The 18,555-nt window shown below is 39.9% G+C and overlaps 1 protein-coding gene across 5 annotated transcripts in view; it reads right to left on the reverse strand.

The window, feature by feature from the left end:
* LRRC28 (leucine rich repeat containing 28) overlaps nt 1-18,555 on the reverse strand; it is a 171,218-nt gene that overhangs the window by 58,265 nt on the left and 94,398 nt on the right. For 3 of the 5 annotated variants that reach the window (XM_040642711.1, XM_040642712.1, XM_040642713.1), the window contains exon 6: nt 8,272-8,478. The exons of 1 other annotated variant lie outside the window; for it this stretch is intronic. In XM_040642711.1, coding sequence (XP_040498645.1) covers nt 8,272-8,478 — 207 coding nt within the window. The remainder of the gene's footprint in view (nt 1-8,271; nt 8,479-18,555) is intronic. One more of the 5 variants, XM_040642714.1, reaches the window with a different exon arrangement.

Here is an 18,555-nt window from a genome sequence, read left to right on the forward strand (position 1 = left end):
GTCTTTTCTTTGCTGGGGGGGATTTCTCCTTCTCGTCATTCTGATGAGGAGAGGGTGCGGGGTTGTCCAGAGCCCAAATTATTGACCGGGACCCAGGCCATGCACCCTTGTTTTATAGGGATCTTAGGGATGTGGGCTTCTTGATTTTTCAGCCTGCCTTCTGTGGGAGGGGCCTGCTGCGCCGATACTCAGGCAACCGTGTTTGGGTAGGGTCTCCGTGTCCCTTTGGAGAGGGGATGGGGATGGGCACGCTGTGAGCCGGTCTTTCCAGGCTTTTGTTCTCTGGTGGCTTTCCCTGGCGGTTTGCTGTGCCTCTTCTGAGAGTCAGAGCAGCAGAGGCCCAATCTCAGCCTCTGTCTCAGAAGAGAGGGATCGCGGACCGTTCTCCACTGATGTTCTGGCCACTTTAACTCTGTTACTGTTGGTGCTGCTCAACCCTGCAGTGTCTCGGGATGTGCACCCTACATCCGGTGTCCCAGCCCTCACTTCCAGGGCCGGCGCGTCTCTGTCCTTTGTGTTTCTAACACCACCAGCCGCCAGCCGCCCCCGAGCGCTCCCGGAGCTCCCGGAGCTCCCGGTCTCAGTCTGGTTCCAGTGAGCACACCGGAGCTCCGTTTCAGTCTCGTCGCGCGCTCCTGGCTCACGGTCTCAGTCTGCTGTCTCGTGGGTGCCGTCCTCGAGCCCGCCTGCTCCCCCGTGCAGGTGGCTACCGCTTCCTGGCACCCGAACGTGGCGGCTCCCTCCCCCTTCCGTTTATCTTCCGATATATGTGCAACGTTTCATGGCTCCCCACTTCATACCTCAATTCTCAGCGCTGGATATGTTCATTTGTACAGATCTAGATGTATCTTCCCGCGTCTCAGGCTGATTCCGTGGATGTTCAGGCTGGTCTGGTACCTATCCAACTCAACTCAGGGGACCAGCTGAAAAGGGGTCCCCTACTCCCCCGCCATCTTAACTCTTCTCTCGTAAACCCATTTCTTGAAGAGAGTATCTTTTCTTCATTGTATATTCTTGTCCACTATGTCAGAAATTAACTGACCATGTAAGTGTGGGTTTATTTCTGGGCTCTCTATTCTGTTCTATTGATCTACGCATCTGTTTTTGTGCCCATGCCATACTGTTTTGATTACTACAGCTTTGTAATATGGTTTGAAATCAGGCAGCATGCTACTTCCAGCTTTGTTCTTCTTTCTCAGTATTGCTTTTGCTATTTGGGGGTCTTTTGTGGTTCCACATAAATTTTAGGATTATTTTTTCTAGTTCTATGAAAAATGCCGTTGGAATTTTGATAGGAATTGTACTGAATCTGTAGCTTGCATTGGGTAGTGTGGACATTATAACAATATCACACTTGTACCCTTTAAAGAATGAGCAGCAGTCCTCTCTTGTTTTAAACTGGTATTTAAGAAAACAGGGCTAACTTTTTCATATTAATCACTTCCCCATCCCCAAATCCTATTCCAAAACTTAGAGAAAAATATACTCTAGGTGAGTTTTCTCTTCACACATTAGCACAGTACACTCAATGTCTGGCCCATGCTACAGAAGCCATATTAAATAATCAAATTAACTTCCTAAGAAAACCTTGAGGCAACAGCAAAGACCCAATGTGATGAAAGAAAAACAAAGCAGGGGTATCATTAAGACAGTGGAAAAGGGTCAGATGAGTAAGCAGCATGAAAAGAAATAAACAATTTTTGTTACAAATACTTGCAAGAAGATAGAGTCCAAAAAAGAGCACTGAATATCCATTTTCTTGAAGAAATACAAGAGTTATAATACTTTTACTCCTGAAACAAGGTCTGCATGGACTTTAATTAACAGAATAATTCTCTCTCACTTTTTCCCATTACTAGTTTTTGAGCCTTGTTTTCAAACCCTTCTTTTCTCCCTTTTCACTATGCCTTTGATTAGAGATGTACCCAACAATCCCCACAGAACATGGAACAGAACACGATTTTAGTGGCATGTTTGGGTCTCTCCTTGGAAAGCAGTCATCACAACTTCTACTCCAACACAGGACTAATTCCAACCACTGGGACTTCTGGTCTGTACTAGAACAGACTTTTTAAGCACTGAAACTTATTTACAGCTACAAAACTTTGCAAATAGTTCCCATTAAACAGTGACCTCAAGGCAGTAGTTCTTCAAACTGCAGATCAAACACATTCATGGTTCAGCAAAGTACAGTTTACATTCATCTCTAAGTCTGAGATTACAGAATTATTAGCTGGTTTCCATCTAGTTTCCATACTGGTTTTGCGTGGACTTAAATATTTTCTTAAAAAATAGGAAAGAGCAATTCTTTTCCTGATTTTCTAAGCCGATACAGAGCAAACAAGAACAAGAAGCAATAGAAAGACCAAGTACAGGTAACAGATTTGTGTCTAATATGCCATTTGCAATGAAAGAAGGGATTTCAGCGTTAAGTTTTGAAAATGCCTAGAAGCTACTTTCTAAAACTGCACCCTACTTGGCATAAACTGTTTTGTTTTTTCTACGCAAGGTATCTTAAACCCTATAAAGGAAAAAGCAACTACAACTACTATAGAAAACTGGAGTGATCTGTTATGTGATAAAAGGGCCAGTTTTACCTCCCTCTCAAAGTCATGGTGTATAATCCATAGCAGCAACGGAATGGTCACCTCACCCACAAGCACAAATCTTTGGCACACAGAATAACTGTTCCAGAGAAAATACACACTGCACTACCACAATCTCCAAGGACCGGCTCTAGGACTGGTTTAGAAACCCAAATAGTTTCCTGTTAGTAGGAAGCCACTGTCCACTAAGTTTTGGGTTCACTACATGGTAGTTTATGTACTAGAATAGTCTATACATTTCAGTGTCATTTGCCCAATGTTCTTGGTTAAGAATTCGTTCACTGGGGCGCCTGGGTGGCACAGTGGTTAAGCGTCTGCCTTCGGCTCAGGGCGTGATCCCGGCGATCTGGGATCGAACCCCACATCAGGCTCTTCTGCTATGAGCCTGCTTCTTCCTCTCCCACTCCCCCTGCTTGTGTTCCCTCTCTCGCTGGCTGTCTCTATCTCTGTCGAATAAATAAATAAAACCTTTAAAAAAAAAAAAAAGAATTCGTTCACTGTTTTTCTAACAGTCAAAAATTCCACCTGCTGGGGTGCCTGGGTGGCTCAGTCGGTGAAGCGTCTGCCTTCAGCTCAGGTCATGATCTCAGGGTCCTGGGATCAGGCCCTGCATTGGGCTCCCTGCTCAGTGGGGAGTCTGCTTCTCCCTCTACCTCTGCCCCTCCCCCCATGCTCTCTCACTCTCTCTCAAATAAATAAATAAAAATCTTTAAAAAAAATTCTACCAGCTAACTTGGGGGCAAATTTTGTCTTCTCATTTTCTTAAGCTACAGGAGTTACTGAGTTTAGATGACACAGCACTTCCTGGGGGCTAACTAAAGGATGTTCTTCTATGGCCAATTTGTGCCTGGGCAACCTCACAGTACTTATATCTATTATTCATCATTAAATAAGTTGTGAACATTACTGAATAATCGGGCATCTTAATTATGCGAGAGACCAGGAACACCTGGTAAAAAAGACTTAGAGAAAAAAAAAATCCTTTCCTTTGTATTTTCCTACACTTTCAGAAGCCCAGAGGTGAGTCACAACTCTGGGAGCTATTTAGTGTGCAGAACTATATTGAATCAACAACAAATACTCTCATTTCAAAACCTCTAGCAAATCTCATAGCATGAGGCTCAAGTGAATACTTTTCCTGTCCTCACCGACAATCACCACAATGGAAAAAGCTTTGTTTGTAGGCTCATCTGTCACTCAATTATCATGGTATCATTAGAATAAGAACATCCTTCTGTCTTGATGCATCTCTTCATCTTAAAAAGAAAGTCCTCAAAGAGGATTATGGTTTAGCTAGTTTTACACATTATTTAAGTCATCCTATATATATATACCCTCTGTAGCTGCTTTTTGAAGATGCTGAGATATGACATTCTTTTAAGAAGCCCCATAAAAACTTGCTTTTCTTCTAAACCAACCTTCTTTGGCAAGCAACCGAATTCAGTAACTCCCCAAAACAGGATTCCTACCTCCAATCCTGGGCAGAGATATTACAGCTCCCATTTCATAGGCCTTCAAGTTCCTGTACTATGCTCACAGAATCACGTTGAAACGTAAGAGACTTCTATTTGGAAACTTCAGTTCTGTGTGTGTATGTATGTGTGCGTGTGTATACACACAGTATATCCTAACTACTGTAAAGAGACATCCCTCTTTGCTAGGTTTCCAAGACCAGTTCAGTTGTCTGAGGAAAGGCAGCACCCACAGCCGCGTGCTTCATTTGACTCTGTCCACCATAGTTCATAGCGTTAGACAGCTTTTGTTTATCAGAAAGGAGTTCAAAGAAAGGTTTCAAGTGCACAAACTCTGTGGAAGGACAGCGATGGATTTCATTATTTTTCTCCAAAAGACCTAATTGAAACCCCTTTCCAAAGCCACCTTCATGGTATTAAAAAACAAAACAGAAAACAAAAACTCCCACAAAACCACAAAACAACATAGAGAAGATCGCTGATATTTCTGTCAGATTCACTTTCATCATCTTCACAGATGATCCTGTCTCCAATCTCCCAAAGCCCTCTCTGGCTGTCTCTGGTGGTCTTACCCATTTCTTTACAAAGGTTTGCCCAATATAACAGGGAAGAAAGACCACTGGTGCTTGTATTTGCTTCCTAACCCTGGGCTCCTGCTGTTCTCAAGAATCAGTCTGAGCCCAGGGCCAACCACCGCTTCAGGCAGCCTGTTTCTTTCCTGGCTGACAATTTTTCTCCTCCTCCTCTTGCTTGTATGTCTTTCTCTGGTAAAATCAAACCTTATCCACAGGCCTGTGTCCTGCCAGGGCCGTGAGCCTTGTGGGCCGGGATGGCACCCAGAGCAGTATGAAACTGCTTCCATCTCCTGGGCTGTCCGTGGCCCCGGGCTGGAGAGCTATGGTTACCTCAGTGTTGTGAGGGACCCTCCTCAGAGCCCAGTGCAGACCCTCCTGCCTCTCATGCTCTTTGCCACCATATCGACCAGGTCACAAAGGAAAACCTCTCCAAACACAGAAGCAAGGTTTTGGGGGTGACAAGACACCTAGAGACAGAGACCACTCTGCAAGGCTCTACTCACCACTAAACCCGAGTGTTGAAGAAGAAACGCCCATCTCCTCGCCCACACCAGCACTTACCATGGCGCACAAAGATGCCCCAGCAAATACGTAACTGAGGTGCCAAGCAGAAGAGCAGCAGGCAATGTGTAGTGGACTCTCCCTTCTACCCAACGATCATTCCTATCACCTTGCCCCAGCCACTGCCACTCCCGCCATCTGCTGCTGTAGGCATTCAGCGTGATACACAAGGTCACTCCTCAGCACTACAAACCAACAGAGGTCAAGTTCCTATTGGAGTGGCTTCTCTTTTCTCCCAACATTACTGCCGCTGCCGCCACAGCACCTGCTTGGCTGTGTCTCTGCTACAATGACAGGTCAGAATGAGTGGCAAATGACCAGGGTAATAAGGAGCCATGGCTGGATGAGCTACAGTGAGGTAGGAAGAATAGGCGAGATGAAGGGCATGGAGCCCGGCTGGACTGGAGACAGGACCCACAGGCTAAAGACTGGCAAACAAGATTCATTTAGTTTTAAAAGTTTGATTGTATATGGGATTCTAGGCAGAACCTGGGCTCTAGAGCTAGATGGCTCTAGATGGCTAAGTGTACCTCTGGTATCAGACATGAGAACAGGGTTGTGGACCAGAGCCACAGGCAGGATGCAGGCAGTTGCTGATGAATGGTTTAGACTTGAGACAAAGCATATGTGATGGAAGAAACAAGAAGACAAGGAACACAAGTTGTGACCAGCACAAAATTAAGGAATCAGGAACTCCATGGAGGTTGAAGGGGCCAGACAAGGAAAGAAGAATGGCTAACACCAAGAAAGAGCTGGATAACAGTTCTCTGGCCTCAACTTTTATTAGATTTTTCTCGCTGTAGGACCTGCTGATGATAGTCAGATTAGAAATGAGTAACTGGGAGCACCTAGCTGATGTCCAGAGGGGGTACGTGAGACCAAGCTATACCAAGCGAGTAGAGAGAGAGACTGAACTGGGCCAATTAGAGTGTCTATATGAGTATTTGAACACAAAATGGCTGCCCAAATTTGACACTGGAGGTGGCTATACAACTAGAAAGATGAGCAGTATAGTTCAGCCCTATTCCTTTTTCTTTTTCCTTTTTGTTTTTTTTTTAGAGGGAGAGAGAGAGGGGTAGGTGGAGGGGCAGAAAGAGAATCTTAAGCAGGCTCCATGCCCAGCACAGAGCCTGACGTGGCGCTCGATCTCACAACCCTGAGATCATGACCTGAGCTGAAATCAAGAGTTGGGCGCTTATCCAACTGAGCCACCCAGGTGCCCCAAGTTCAGCCCTATTCCACATGAGGTCCCCTTGCAGAAGGATCACGCCTGGGATGTGGAGATAGCATGCCAAGGTGGAAAGAATGTGGAGTTTAGAATCAGACAGAGTCCGAAACTCAATTCAGTCTCTCACTAGCTGTGATTCTGGGTGGGTTACTTAACGTCTCTGAATCTCAATTTCCTCATCTGTAAACAGGTTGTCAATAGATTTTGTAATAACTGGTTCTGTAATAATTAAATTAGAGAGCCTCTGTACCGTGCCTAACAGAATACCTAATTCAATAAATGATTGTTCCTACAAAGAGTTGCAGTAGTGTTACTCATGGAGACACTCCTAATAGATGTGGTCAGTGGTAACAACGACAGTAATAATAATAATTCTGTGAACAATAGTACGAGCAACTCCAGACTTAACAAGCAAATCTGTTTCTGGGAATGCCTGGGAGTCAAAGCACGGTTACCTGTAATGGGATGTCCACCTTTAGCCTGAATGCTGACGTTAGACCACTGAGTTCTATACCACACAGATCAAATCATCACATCCTTTACTTCCCTCCCCCGTCCCCTTCCCTGATTCACTGATCAGCTTCGACTGAGCCATCCTGGCCAGGCCTTGGTACGGAGTCGGCATTGGTACAGGCAGCAGCTCTTAGAAAGTGGTAAATACAAGCTCTGGTGGTTACTACGGAGGGTATGAATATGAGAAGGAGGACGGAACTTTTAAAAAGCAGGATATGGTAATCCACAAGCTCTATCTTCTCAGCTGAGTGGTCTGCATTTGCACAGTGCTTTAGAGTTCTTAGACACACGCTATCTTACTGGACTTCAATAACTCACTATTTTCTCACTTGAAGGAAAACTCTGGTTTCTTAGAAATGCTTGCTTCTGAAATGGTTTTATTTCATTTTGCTAATTTTATAAGCATAGAATTTAATTATGTTTACAGAAAAGTAATCTTTTTAAATTAGATAACTATTTGGGATTATTCAAATTGATTTTCACATTTCCCAGTTATTTTTAATTGAAAATAGTATGTGTACTGTAATATGGTAGAAAATATTTCCTCAGGGACTAGTAAATTATTCACTTCACTGCCATCAGGGATAAATTATTCATTATAAAAAATGCTTTTATGAGTAAAATCATAGGAAGCTTACTACGACAGCTTAGGGTTCTGTGGGGCCTCATATTTTAATTTTTTTTAAATGGCACCTTTGTTTCTCACAAGTTAAGAAAATAATTCAATTCTCAGTAAAAAATAAATGTATTCTTTTATTAAAATGGGCCCACTACAGAAATCTACAGTGAATAATATGTTATTTGTTAGCTGGTGTGACATTTCTAGCTCAGCAGGCAGTTCGGCCAACTGTAAAGCTTTTAAAATTGTGTAGTCTGGTAATCTGACGATACTAATCATTAGGATACCCAATACAAGTTTTCTACGTAGGAGTCAACAGCTAAACAGGTATCTTTGTACCAGTAGCTATCCTTTCAGATTGCTCAATACTCCCTGTCAATTTTATGGTCTTATATATATATTATATATATACATTTGCTTTCATTCCTTCTTTAGAGTAAATCCTCTCATATCGCCTATATTTTGTCCCTAAACAGCATTTACGCACAGATTTCTGTTTTAAAATGTGAAATCCCAGGCCGAAATCAACTTTGTTAACTGGGAATCATGCTTTGTTCACTATCAAAATGGATTCAGAGAGGCAATTCAAGAGAAACAGAATGAAGGAACCTACCCTATCCTTCCTCGTCAAGGACACAAAGGCTTTCCGTCTTAGTCTTTGGCTTTTTTGCTTTGCCTGGCGAACATGATCACTTACCGAGGGGCAGAAATGCGAGACGGTTTCCAGCCATGGAGAGCTCGTTGAGGCTGGGCAGCTGGCAGAGATGGCGTGGCACGCACCATAGACGATTGCGGTCCACGGTGAGGTACTGCAGAGAAAGGCACAGGTGAAGCCTCTCGGGTAAAGTTAGCAAACGATTGGTAGAAATGTCTAGTGTCTGCAGCTCCTTCAAATCGCCAACCTCTACAACCAAAATCAAAATGAAGATAAATCGCATCCTGATTAAATGAAATAAAATGAATCAACACTGTTAACAGTTCAAAACAAATAAAATCAGTAGCTGCAGCAATTTCCACAGACATGAATGCCGAAGTATACAAATAATCCAACAGAGGTAGGTGTCTTTAAATCAGCCTGCTAGAATTTTTTTTTTTTTAATGGAGCAGAGTGCTCGCCTAGAAAAAGGAGAGACACAGAGTACCGAATATGAGCCAGAAGTCTGTTACTATGGTTTCTGCTGCTTGATGAATCGAAAGTTGTTGCTAGTGTGGGAAAAGAACAATTATAGTCACTTCCAGGTACCTGGGCTTCACTACTTTTGTCATTTTACCTTCTATCTAAGGAAATAGCAGGAGACTTAAAAACAAATTATAGTATCCCAGCAAGTGCACCTTGTTTATATGAACTACAGAGAAAAATTTCTGGACTGAGAATTAAGATGTCTTTTGGAAATTTTCACAAAGGCGAAGAATACAATAAGATGAAATTGTTGGTGGGTAACATTTTTAGATCCTGTTCAGCCATATGGTTCTTTTTTTAAAAACCCACTCAAAGTGTACACACCCTAGGAAGATTACCTTTAATTCCATCCAAGTGAAGTCCTCCCATCTACAGTTTAATATTCCCTCAATGACACCTAGAGTTGTAATCTGTTCCATGGTGAGTACAATTACGTCCTTGTATTACGCCAAATCATTAAATCTGAAGGTTGGGAAGTTCTTCACAAGGTACTTCATCCTTTTCAGGAAAAATCACTGCCATAAAGCCTCTCTGAGCACAGTAAGCTCTGCTAAGCAATCTCTAGGGAATGGTCGTTCACTGTCAGGACAGGACAATCCACTCAAGACTCCACAGGAAGCACTATGTAGGGCAAGTCTAATTCTTCCACATCATGGAACTTCCAAATTGAAGTCCATGGAGGCCGACTCTTGGCCTTCTCTAATCCTGATCCTGTTCCACGAGCCATTCCCCTCAGGGTAAGGTTTCCCATGTTCCTACCACTTTATCGCACGCCCCCCACCACCCCGAGCACAACCCAGTTTGTTCAGGGCTTGGGTTAGTATTAGCAATGTCTTCTCTACTGGACAGAAAATCTTCTGCTCTATGGGATTCCCAGTTACACAGACTCTCTTTTCTTACTGCTACAGACCAGGGGTTGGCAAACTAGAACTCACAGGCAAAATCTGGCCTGTGGTCCTACTTCTATACTGCCTGCAAGCTAAGACTGGTTTTTACATTTTTAAAAGGTGGCCAAAAAAACCAGCAAAAACAAAAACAAAATACGTAGCAGAGACCATATGTGGTCTGCAAAGCTTAAAAATATTTACTATCTTGCCATTTAGAGAAAAAGTTTGTCCATCTTTGTTACAGACTATTACCCAGATCATTTTTAGTAACTATTTTTAATAAAAGTAATACAAGTGCAAAATGTATTAATTTCTAGTTATTTTTATAATATTACAAGGGACAGGTGCTGGGAAATTCATACTGCACTGCCCAATTTCCCCAATACTTAGCAACATATGCATCTGAAGATGGACAGGGAGGATTCAGGGAACAGTCTGTGACCCTTAATCGGAATTTTGTTCTATTTGAACCTAACTGATGCACACAGGAGTCAATTTCCTTATTGGTTCCATCAGCACAGTATTTCATTTAGATATGCTTGCCAATCTACCTATTTAATTCACACACAAAAAAATGCTTCTAATTTGGGATGTGTGGGGTGAGGGAGTTGAAGGAAAAATCATCATGTTCTAACTTTGGGTAAATAGCAACAAGAAACCCTCCTCACCTCACTTTATAAAGCGACTACAGGCGTGAAATGGAACAGAAGTGCAACCAATCAGCTACACACCACGGGGCCGGGTGTGGAGAGGAGATGAGGACTCCACCATTGAGAATCACAGTACATACAAGAGACAATGTGTGGGGCACCTTGGGTGGCTCAGGATATGATATCGGGGTCATGAAATGGAACCCCGCATTGGGCTCTGAGCTCAGTGCAGTCTGCTTGAGATTCTCTTCCTCTCCCTTTGTCCCTCCCCCTACTCGCATGCGCTCTCTTCTCACTCTCTAAAAGAAATAAATAAATAAAATCTTAAAAAAAAAAGAGATGATATGTGATAGGAGGTCAAAGAAAGAAGAGGTAGATGAGGGGTGGGAGCAATTTTTGCAAAATGTACTTGAGGACACAGGCACTTGACTAGCTGAAAAGGAAAATGGATACAGCGCTGCCAGCAGGGGCTGGGGGTGGGGCTGAAAGATGGGGAAAGGCGCAGAAGTGAAAATAATAAATGCAGCATGCACAAAGGGCTATTTGGAGCCTAACTAGTATCAAAGACACCCATGGGAGAAGAGTAGGAAATAAGCTCCTTACGAAGGCCTTCGTGGAGATGTTGAGTGATGATGAATACTGGGTAGCGAGGCCTGGACTCACTGCAGTGAGAATATGACATCTCCTGAAGATTCATACAGAGTAACAGCACTCTTCTGAAAAAACTAGAATGATGGATATATAATGAGCAGTGGGATGGAAAGAGATTCTAGGCTGAGAAAACAAGCAGACGTTTGACTAGAACAGAGGCAGTGTGACAAAGTTAAAGAATTCGAGATATTTTAAGAAAAGCATCAGGTGTGCTTGATTGGAAACAGAAAATAGTGAAATAAAAAATGGTCGAAGATAAGATTAGTGCTTCTAGATTATTATACTCTAAGTATGGCGAGGCCAATGCTAAAAACTTAATTTTTTAATGAAAAAACTAAAATTATATCAATACTTCTGAATTGCAGTATCTATTAAACCACATACTGAAAGAAATTTGAAAAATTTATCAAATCACATGGGAGCAAGCAAAATAAATTATTTTAATCATTAGTTATAAAATAATTAAATGTGTAAAAAAGTGCTTTGATGTGGTTGCAAAAATTACTAAAGCTTGCAATTGCCCACCATTTTATTTTTTAAATAAAGATTTATTTATTTATTTATTTATTTATTTATTTATTTATTTATTTAAAAGAGAGAGTGAGCAAGCACGTGGGCAGGCATGAGTGAGAGGAGGGACAGAGAGGGTGGCAGAGGGACACAGACTGTGCTGAGCAGGAGCCCTACGCAAGGCTCAATCCCAAGACCCTGAGATCATGACCTGAAACCAAGAGTCAGGCGCTTAACCGACTGAGCCACCCAAGTGCCCCAAGTGCCCACCATTTCAATTCAGTGTTGCCTTATTGTATTGTGAGATGGGGAAATAATATGGGATTATGATTCTAAATTTTCCATAATGTGATGATTTATTTTTATAGTGGTAACAGATCAATATTTACACTCTGCTTTGGCAGACGTGCATACATATTTCAGATATTAAAATTAATAACACTTTTGACCAAAAAAGGGAAACACATAATGTCAGTACCAAAGGTCAAAGTACTGAGGAACGGGAAGGAGAACGAAAAGCTGACATTTCTTACTTCCTATGTGAGATGAATAAAAGCATTTTATTAAATCTGAAACACGCAGGACTGCACATATTAAATGAATGAGTACAACAAAAGGACATTATTCTTAGTAGCTTACTATTTTGGCCTTTTCAATTGTTATAAAAAACTTAAGCTAACTATTATTCCTTAAAGTACTGAGTTGAATACTGTCTATAATGTGATTGGAAAATTAATGATTTTGTCACACTGCGAAAGTATGTGGGAAAGAGAGAAATAAAAATTAAATAGCTTCTCAGGTAGACTCAATTAAACATAATTTTCATGACCATTTTATACGAGGCCGCAAATCTAGGACTACACATGGCATCTTAACTTCGATAATTGATTAAAAAATAAACTTGCTTAAGCTCAGCCAACGCAAAGTACATTTTTTTTCCAAATTTTTATTCAAGTTCTAGTTAGGTAACATCCAATGCAATGTTGGCTTCAGGAGCAGAATTCAGTGATTCATCACCCACATACAACACTCAGTGCTCATTACATCAAGTGCCTTCCTTCATACCCATCACTCATCTAGCCCATCCCCCACCCACTCCTTTTCATCAGGCCTCAGTTTGTTTTCTGTCTTTAAGAGTCTTTTATGGTTTGTTTCCCTCTCTTTTTTTCTTTTTTTTGGTCGGGGGGGGGGGGAATACATTTTTAGAAAGCAATTGAATCAAATTAAAGTTATCTAAGATTCTAACTTAAATACAAGAAATAGGAAATAAGCTTGGGGCAGCAATATATCAGGCAGAAATAAAGAAACAGAACCCAAAGTGTGGGCTCAAGTTAAAAACTTGAAAACTCTCAGCCAAACATAAATCTAGCAAAAGTGGCCAAGTCTGAAGATGGCACCGAGGCTAGGACAATAGGATGCCCTTAAGTAACTCTTCCTTCATTCCTGAAAATCCAAGATTCCTGCTTCTATCAGTTCAGTCAGACTGAAAAACATCTAGCATTTCTTGTATGGCAGGTATGCTGACAACAAATTCTCTTCGTTTTCCTTTACCTGGGAGTGTCCTTCTATCACTGTCATTCCTAAAGATTATTTTCATTAAATAACAGAATTCTGCGGTGACCATTCTTTCCTCTTAGTGCTTGAAAGATGCTGTTCTATTGTCTGCCAGCCTCCATGGTGTCCAAGGAAAACTCTACAGTCATTTGAAACATTGTTTCTTTAGGTGCTTACAAGATTTGTTCTTTATCTTTCATTGTTAGCAGGTTGATTATGATGTATCTGTAAATGATTTCTTTGAATTTATTCTAGTTGGGGTCAGCTGAGCTTTTTAAGTAAACTCTATACCCAACGTGGGGCTTGAACTCACAACCCCAAGATCAAGAGTCACATGCTCTACTGATGGAGCCAGCCAGGCCCTCTTTGCTGAGCTTTTCAGATCTGTAAATTTATATCTTTCACCAAATTTTCTCAGTTAAGCCATTATGTCTTCAAATGTAAGAGCTATTATAACTGAGTAAATATAAGACTATTTACTTTTCTCTTTTTAAGTGTTTCAAGATATGCATGACTGCTGAAGGCAAAAATCATAGCATTATCTCATATGATTTTCAATGTATATAGATGTACTACTTCTGATAAGTGTAACACAAAGGTTGGTGGAGGAAAGCAAAAGGAATTTCCAAGTAGATTTTGAAAGATATGTATAGTGTAATTTCTAATGCAAAAAAATAAAATAAAACAAATTTTTAAAAGAGATAAGCCCAGGGGCACCTGGGTGGCTCAGTTGGTTGAGCATCCAACTCTTGATTTCAGCTCAGGTCATGATCTTGGGGTCAAGCCCCAAGTCGGGCTGCACACTCAGCTTACCTCTGCTCTTCCCCCCACTTGTGCATGCATGCTCTCTCTCTCTCAAATAAATAAATAAATAAATAAATAAATAAATAAATAAATAAATAAAATCTTCAGAAAAATAAATAAATAAAAGAGATAAGCCCCAAAGCCAATAAATGATTTCAAACAGAAGACTAAAATATATTTGAATAATAACAAGAAAGGCAGGAAAGAGGGAATAAAGATACAAAACTAGAGGTGACAAAAAGAAAACTAATAATAAAATGATAAGCCTAAATCTAATATGGTCAATAATAACATTAAAAGCAAATAGCCTGAGGACACCAATTAAAAGAGATTATTGGATTGGATTTAAATACAAGATCCTAGTATAAAAGGAATCCATTTAAAATATAAATACATGGATAGATTAAATATAAAGTGATAAAAACATATGCCAGGCAAACCATAACCAAAAAAGAAACAAAAAGAAAAGCTGGACCTTCCAGTAGATGGAGTGAAGAGGCTGCCAAATCCTCTGCCCAGAAAGTAACTATAAAATTACATAAAATTGTCAAAAGCAACCATTTCAGTACTCTGGAAACTGACCAAAAGTTTTCAACAAATGGAAAAGCACATATTCATAAAACACTACGACACTTCCAATAAGAAGAGCAGAAATTTGTGACAAGCTCACGTGGGGTGGCTCCCATCCTTCCACCCGGCTTGGTTAGTACAACAGTTCTAATATGGCAGGGCAGGGTGCAAACAACCAGCAGCTTCACTGCCGGAGGGGGCTGACGAGATTCGGAGCAAAAGGTGAAAAACCCACACCCAGGACTAATTAGTAATAATAATAATTAGTAATACTCTTGGTTGCAAGTAAACATGAAAGACTAATGATTTGATGAGGCTGAGGGATGTTCCTGGTTGAGGCAAGCAATGAATTGGGCAGATAGGCCAGAAAGTTAACAAGGAGGTATGGGCTATGAAGCAGGAAGACATTTGATAGACTCTCCACATATATCAGACTAAGAGGAAGTCATGAGCAAACAAAGGGAAGACCAGAGAGGGCTCAAGCGATTTACAAATTTTAGGTCTACAGAAAGTTTGCACACATGTACAGAGGAGAAAAACAGAGGCTAACAGAAAATAATAGGGTATATTTGGAAACTGCCTAAATGTTAAATGGGCTTCTGAACCCACACACAGATCTACTGACAGAGGATAGAAGCCATACCTCAAGGTGTTCAACCGTCAAGCTACACAGAAAACAGGAACAAACCCTAATAAGCTAGGGTTAAAAATTAAAACAAAAATAAGGAGGAAAAAAAAAAAACCCACAGAGACATCAATAGTCACATACTGTGGGGGAAATGGATTTCATATTTTTAGTCCAGGCAAATTACTATGAATATCAAATAAGTAAATAGAAATAGCAATAATCCTCAGGTAGGGGAAAAAATCACAATCCAGAGTTACTATTAATATATTATCTAAAATGTCCATTTAAAAAAATTACAAAACATGTACTAAAACAAGAAGGTGTAACCCATACTCAGGAAAAAATGAGTAAATAGAAAATGATTCTAAGTGGATCCAGATGTTGAATTTAGCAATTACTTCAAACCTGCTATAATAAATACACTGAAAGAACTAAAACAAGTGGCACCTGGCTGGCTTACATGCGATTCTTGGGTAGAGCATGCGATTCTTGATCTCAGGGTCATGAGTTCAAGCCCCAGATTGGGCCTAGAGAAGGAAGGAAGGAAGGAAGGAAGGAAGGAAGGAAGGAAGGAAGGAAGGAAAAAGAACAAGTTCAAAGAAGGAAAGTATTTAGTGGCTCAAAAGAAGCTAAAAATCAATTATAGGAAGAAAACTGGAAAATTCAAAATTTGTGGGAATTAAACAACATGCTACTGAACAACCAATGAGTCAAAGAAGAAATCAAGAGAAATTTTTTAAAATGCCTTGAGACAAATGAAAATGGAAATACGACATACCAAAACTTATGGGATACAGCAAAAGCAGTTCTAAGAGGGAAGTTCATAGCAAAAAATGCCTATATCAAAAAACAAGAAAAAACTCAAACTTAATTTTATATCTTAAGGAACTAGAAAAAGAAGAACAAATGAAGCCCAAAGTTCACAGAAAGAAGGAAATAATAAAGATCAGAGCATAAATATATGATGTAGAGATTAAAAATAGAAAAGATTAATGAAACTAAGAGCTGGTTCTTTAAAAAGGTAAACAAAATTGACAAACCTTTGGCTAGACTCACCAAGAAAAAATGGGAGGATTCAAATAAATAAGCTCAGAAATAAAAGAGGCGACTTACAACTGATACCACAAATATACAAAGGATCATACAAGACTACCATGAACAATAATATGCCAACAAATTTGGCAATCCAGAAGAAATGGATAAATTCCTAGAAACAAACAACCTACCAAGAATGAATCAGGAAGAAACAAAGATCTGAACACACCATTTACTAGTAAGGAGACTGAATCAATAATCAAAAACTTCCCAACGAACAAAGTCCAGGACCAGATGGCTTTTCTGGTGAATTCTACCAAATATTCAAAGAAAAATTAATTCCAATCCTTCTCAAACCCTTCCAAAAAACAGAATAGAAGGGAGCACTTGCAAACTCATTTTATGAGGCCAGCATTACCTCAATACCAAAACCAGACAGAGATGCCCCAAGAAAAGAAAATTACAGGCCAATATTCCTAAAGAACAGACACAAAAATTCTCAACAAAAAATTAGCAAACTGAATTCAACAATACATTAAAAGGATCATATACCATGATGAAGTAGACTTTAATTCCAGGGATACAATGATGGTTCAACATCTTCAAATCAATCAATATAATAATACCACATTAACGAAATGAAGGCTAAAAATCGTATGATCATCTCAATGGATGCAGAAAAAGCATTTGACAAAATTCAACATTGTTTTATAATAAAAACATTCAACAAAATAGGTACAAAGGAAATTTACCTCAACATATTAAAGGCCTTGGATGACAACCACAGCTAACCTCATACTCAACAGTGAAAAGCTAAGAGCGTTTCCTCTAAGATGAGGAACAGACAACGATAACTGTTCTCATCACTTTTATTAAACATATTATTGGAAGAGCTAGTTAGAGCAATTAGGCAAGAAAAAAATACAAAAGGCATCCAAATTGGAGCAAAAGAAGTAAAAGTATCACTATTTACAGATAACATATACAGAAAATTCTAATCACTCTACCAAAATATTGTTAGACTAATAAACAAATTCAGTAAAGTTGCAGCATAAAAAATCAATACATAAAAATCTGTTGCATTTTAACACACTATTAATTAACTATCAGAAAGAGAAATTTAAATTTCCTTTCCAATTGCATCAAAAAGAAAAAACCTAGAAATAAATTTAACCAAGGAGGTCAAAGACCTGTACACTGAAAACTGTAAGACACTGATGAAAGAAACTGAGGAAGATACAAATAAATGGAGAGATATACTATGCTCATGAATTTAAAGAATACTGTTAAAATGTCCATACTACCCAAAGCGATCTACAGATTCAGTGGAATCCCTATCAAAATATCAATGGCATCTTTCACAGAAATAGAACATAAAATCCTAAAGTTTGTAGGGAACCACAAAACATGCCAAAAAGCCAAAGCAACCCTGAAAAAGAACAAAGCTGGAGGTATCACATCCCCTGGTTTTAAGCTATATTACAAAGCAATAGTAATTAAAAAGCAAGGTATTGGCATAAAACAGACATATAAATCCATGGAACAGAATAGAGAGCCCAGAATAAACCCATGCATAGATGGTCAGTTAATTTACGTTAATTTACAACAAATTATCAGGGAAATGCAAATCAAAACCACAATGTTGTCTCACCTGATACCTGTCAGACTGGTTATTATCAAAAAAAGATAAGGAATAACAAGTGTTGGTGAGAAGAAAAGGGAATCCTTGTGCACTTTTGGTGGGAATATAAATTGGTACTGCTACTAAGGAAAACAGGATGGAGGTTCCTCAAGAAATAAATCAAATAAAAATAGAATTACCATATGATCTAGCAATTCCACTTCTGGGCATTTATCCGAAGAAAACAAAAACACTTACTCAAAAAGATATATGCACCCCCATGTTCACTGCAGCAATAGCCAAGATACGGAAACAACCTAAGTATCCATTGATAGATGAATAGATAAAGAAAATGTGCGATGGCATCCAAGGAAACAGTCAGAAAAACTAAGAGGCAGCCCACGGAATGGGAGAATATATTTGCAAATGACACTACAGATAAAGGACTGGTATCCAAGATCTACAAAGAACTTCTCAAACTCAATACACGAGAAACAAATAAATCAAAAAATGGGCAGAAGATATGAACAGACACTTTTCCAATGAAGACATACAAATGGCTAACAGACACATGAAAAAATGTTCAAAATCATTAGCCATCAAGGAAATTCAAATCAAAACCACACTGAGATACCACCTTACGCCAGTTAGAATGGCAAAAATAGACAAGGCAAGAAACAACAGTTGTTGGAGAGGATGTGGAGAAAGGGGATCCCTCCTACATTGTTGGTGGGAATGCAAGTTGGTACAGCCACTCTGGAAAACCGTGTGGAGGTCCCTTAAAAAGTTAAAAATTGAGCTACCCTATGATCCAGCCATTGCACTACTGGGTGTTTACCCCAAAGATACAGACGTAGTGAAGAGAAGGGCCATATGCACCCCAATGTTCAT

This window comes from Ursus maritimus, unplaced genomic scaffold (assembly GCF_017311325.1).
Source record: "Ursus maritimus isolate PB19 unplaced genomic scaffold, ASM1731132v1 scaffold_27, whole genome shotgun sequence".
NCBI classification, from domain to species: Eukaryota; Metazoa; Chordata; class Mammalia; order Carnivora; family Ursidae; genus Ursus; species Ursus maritimus.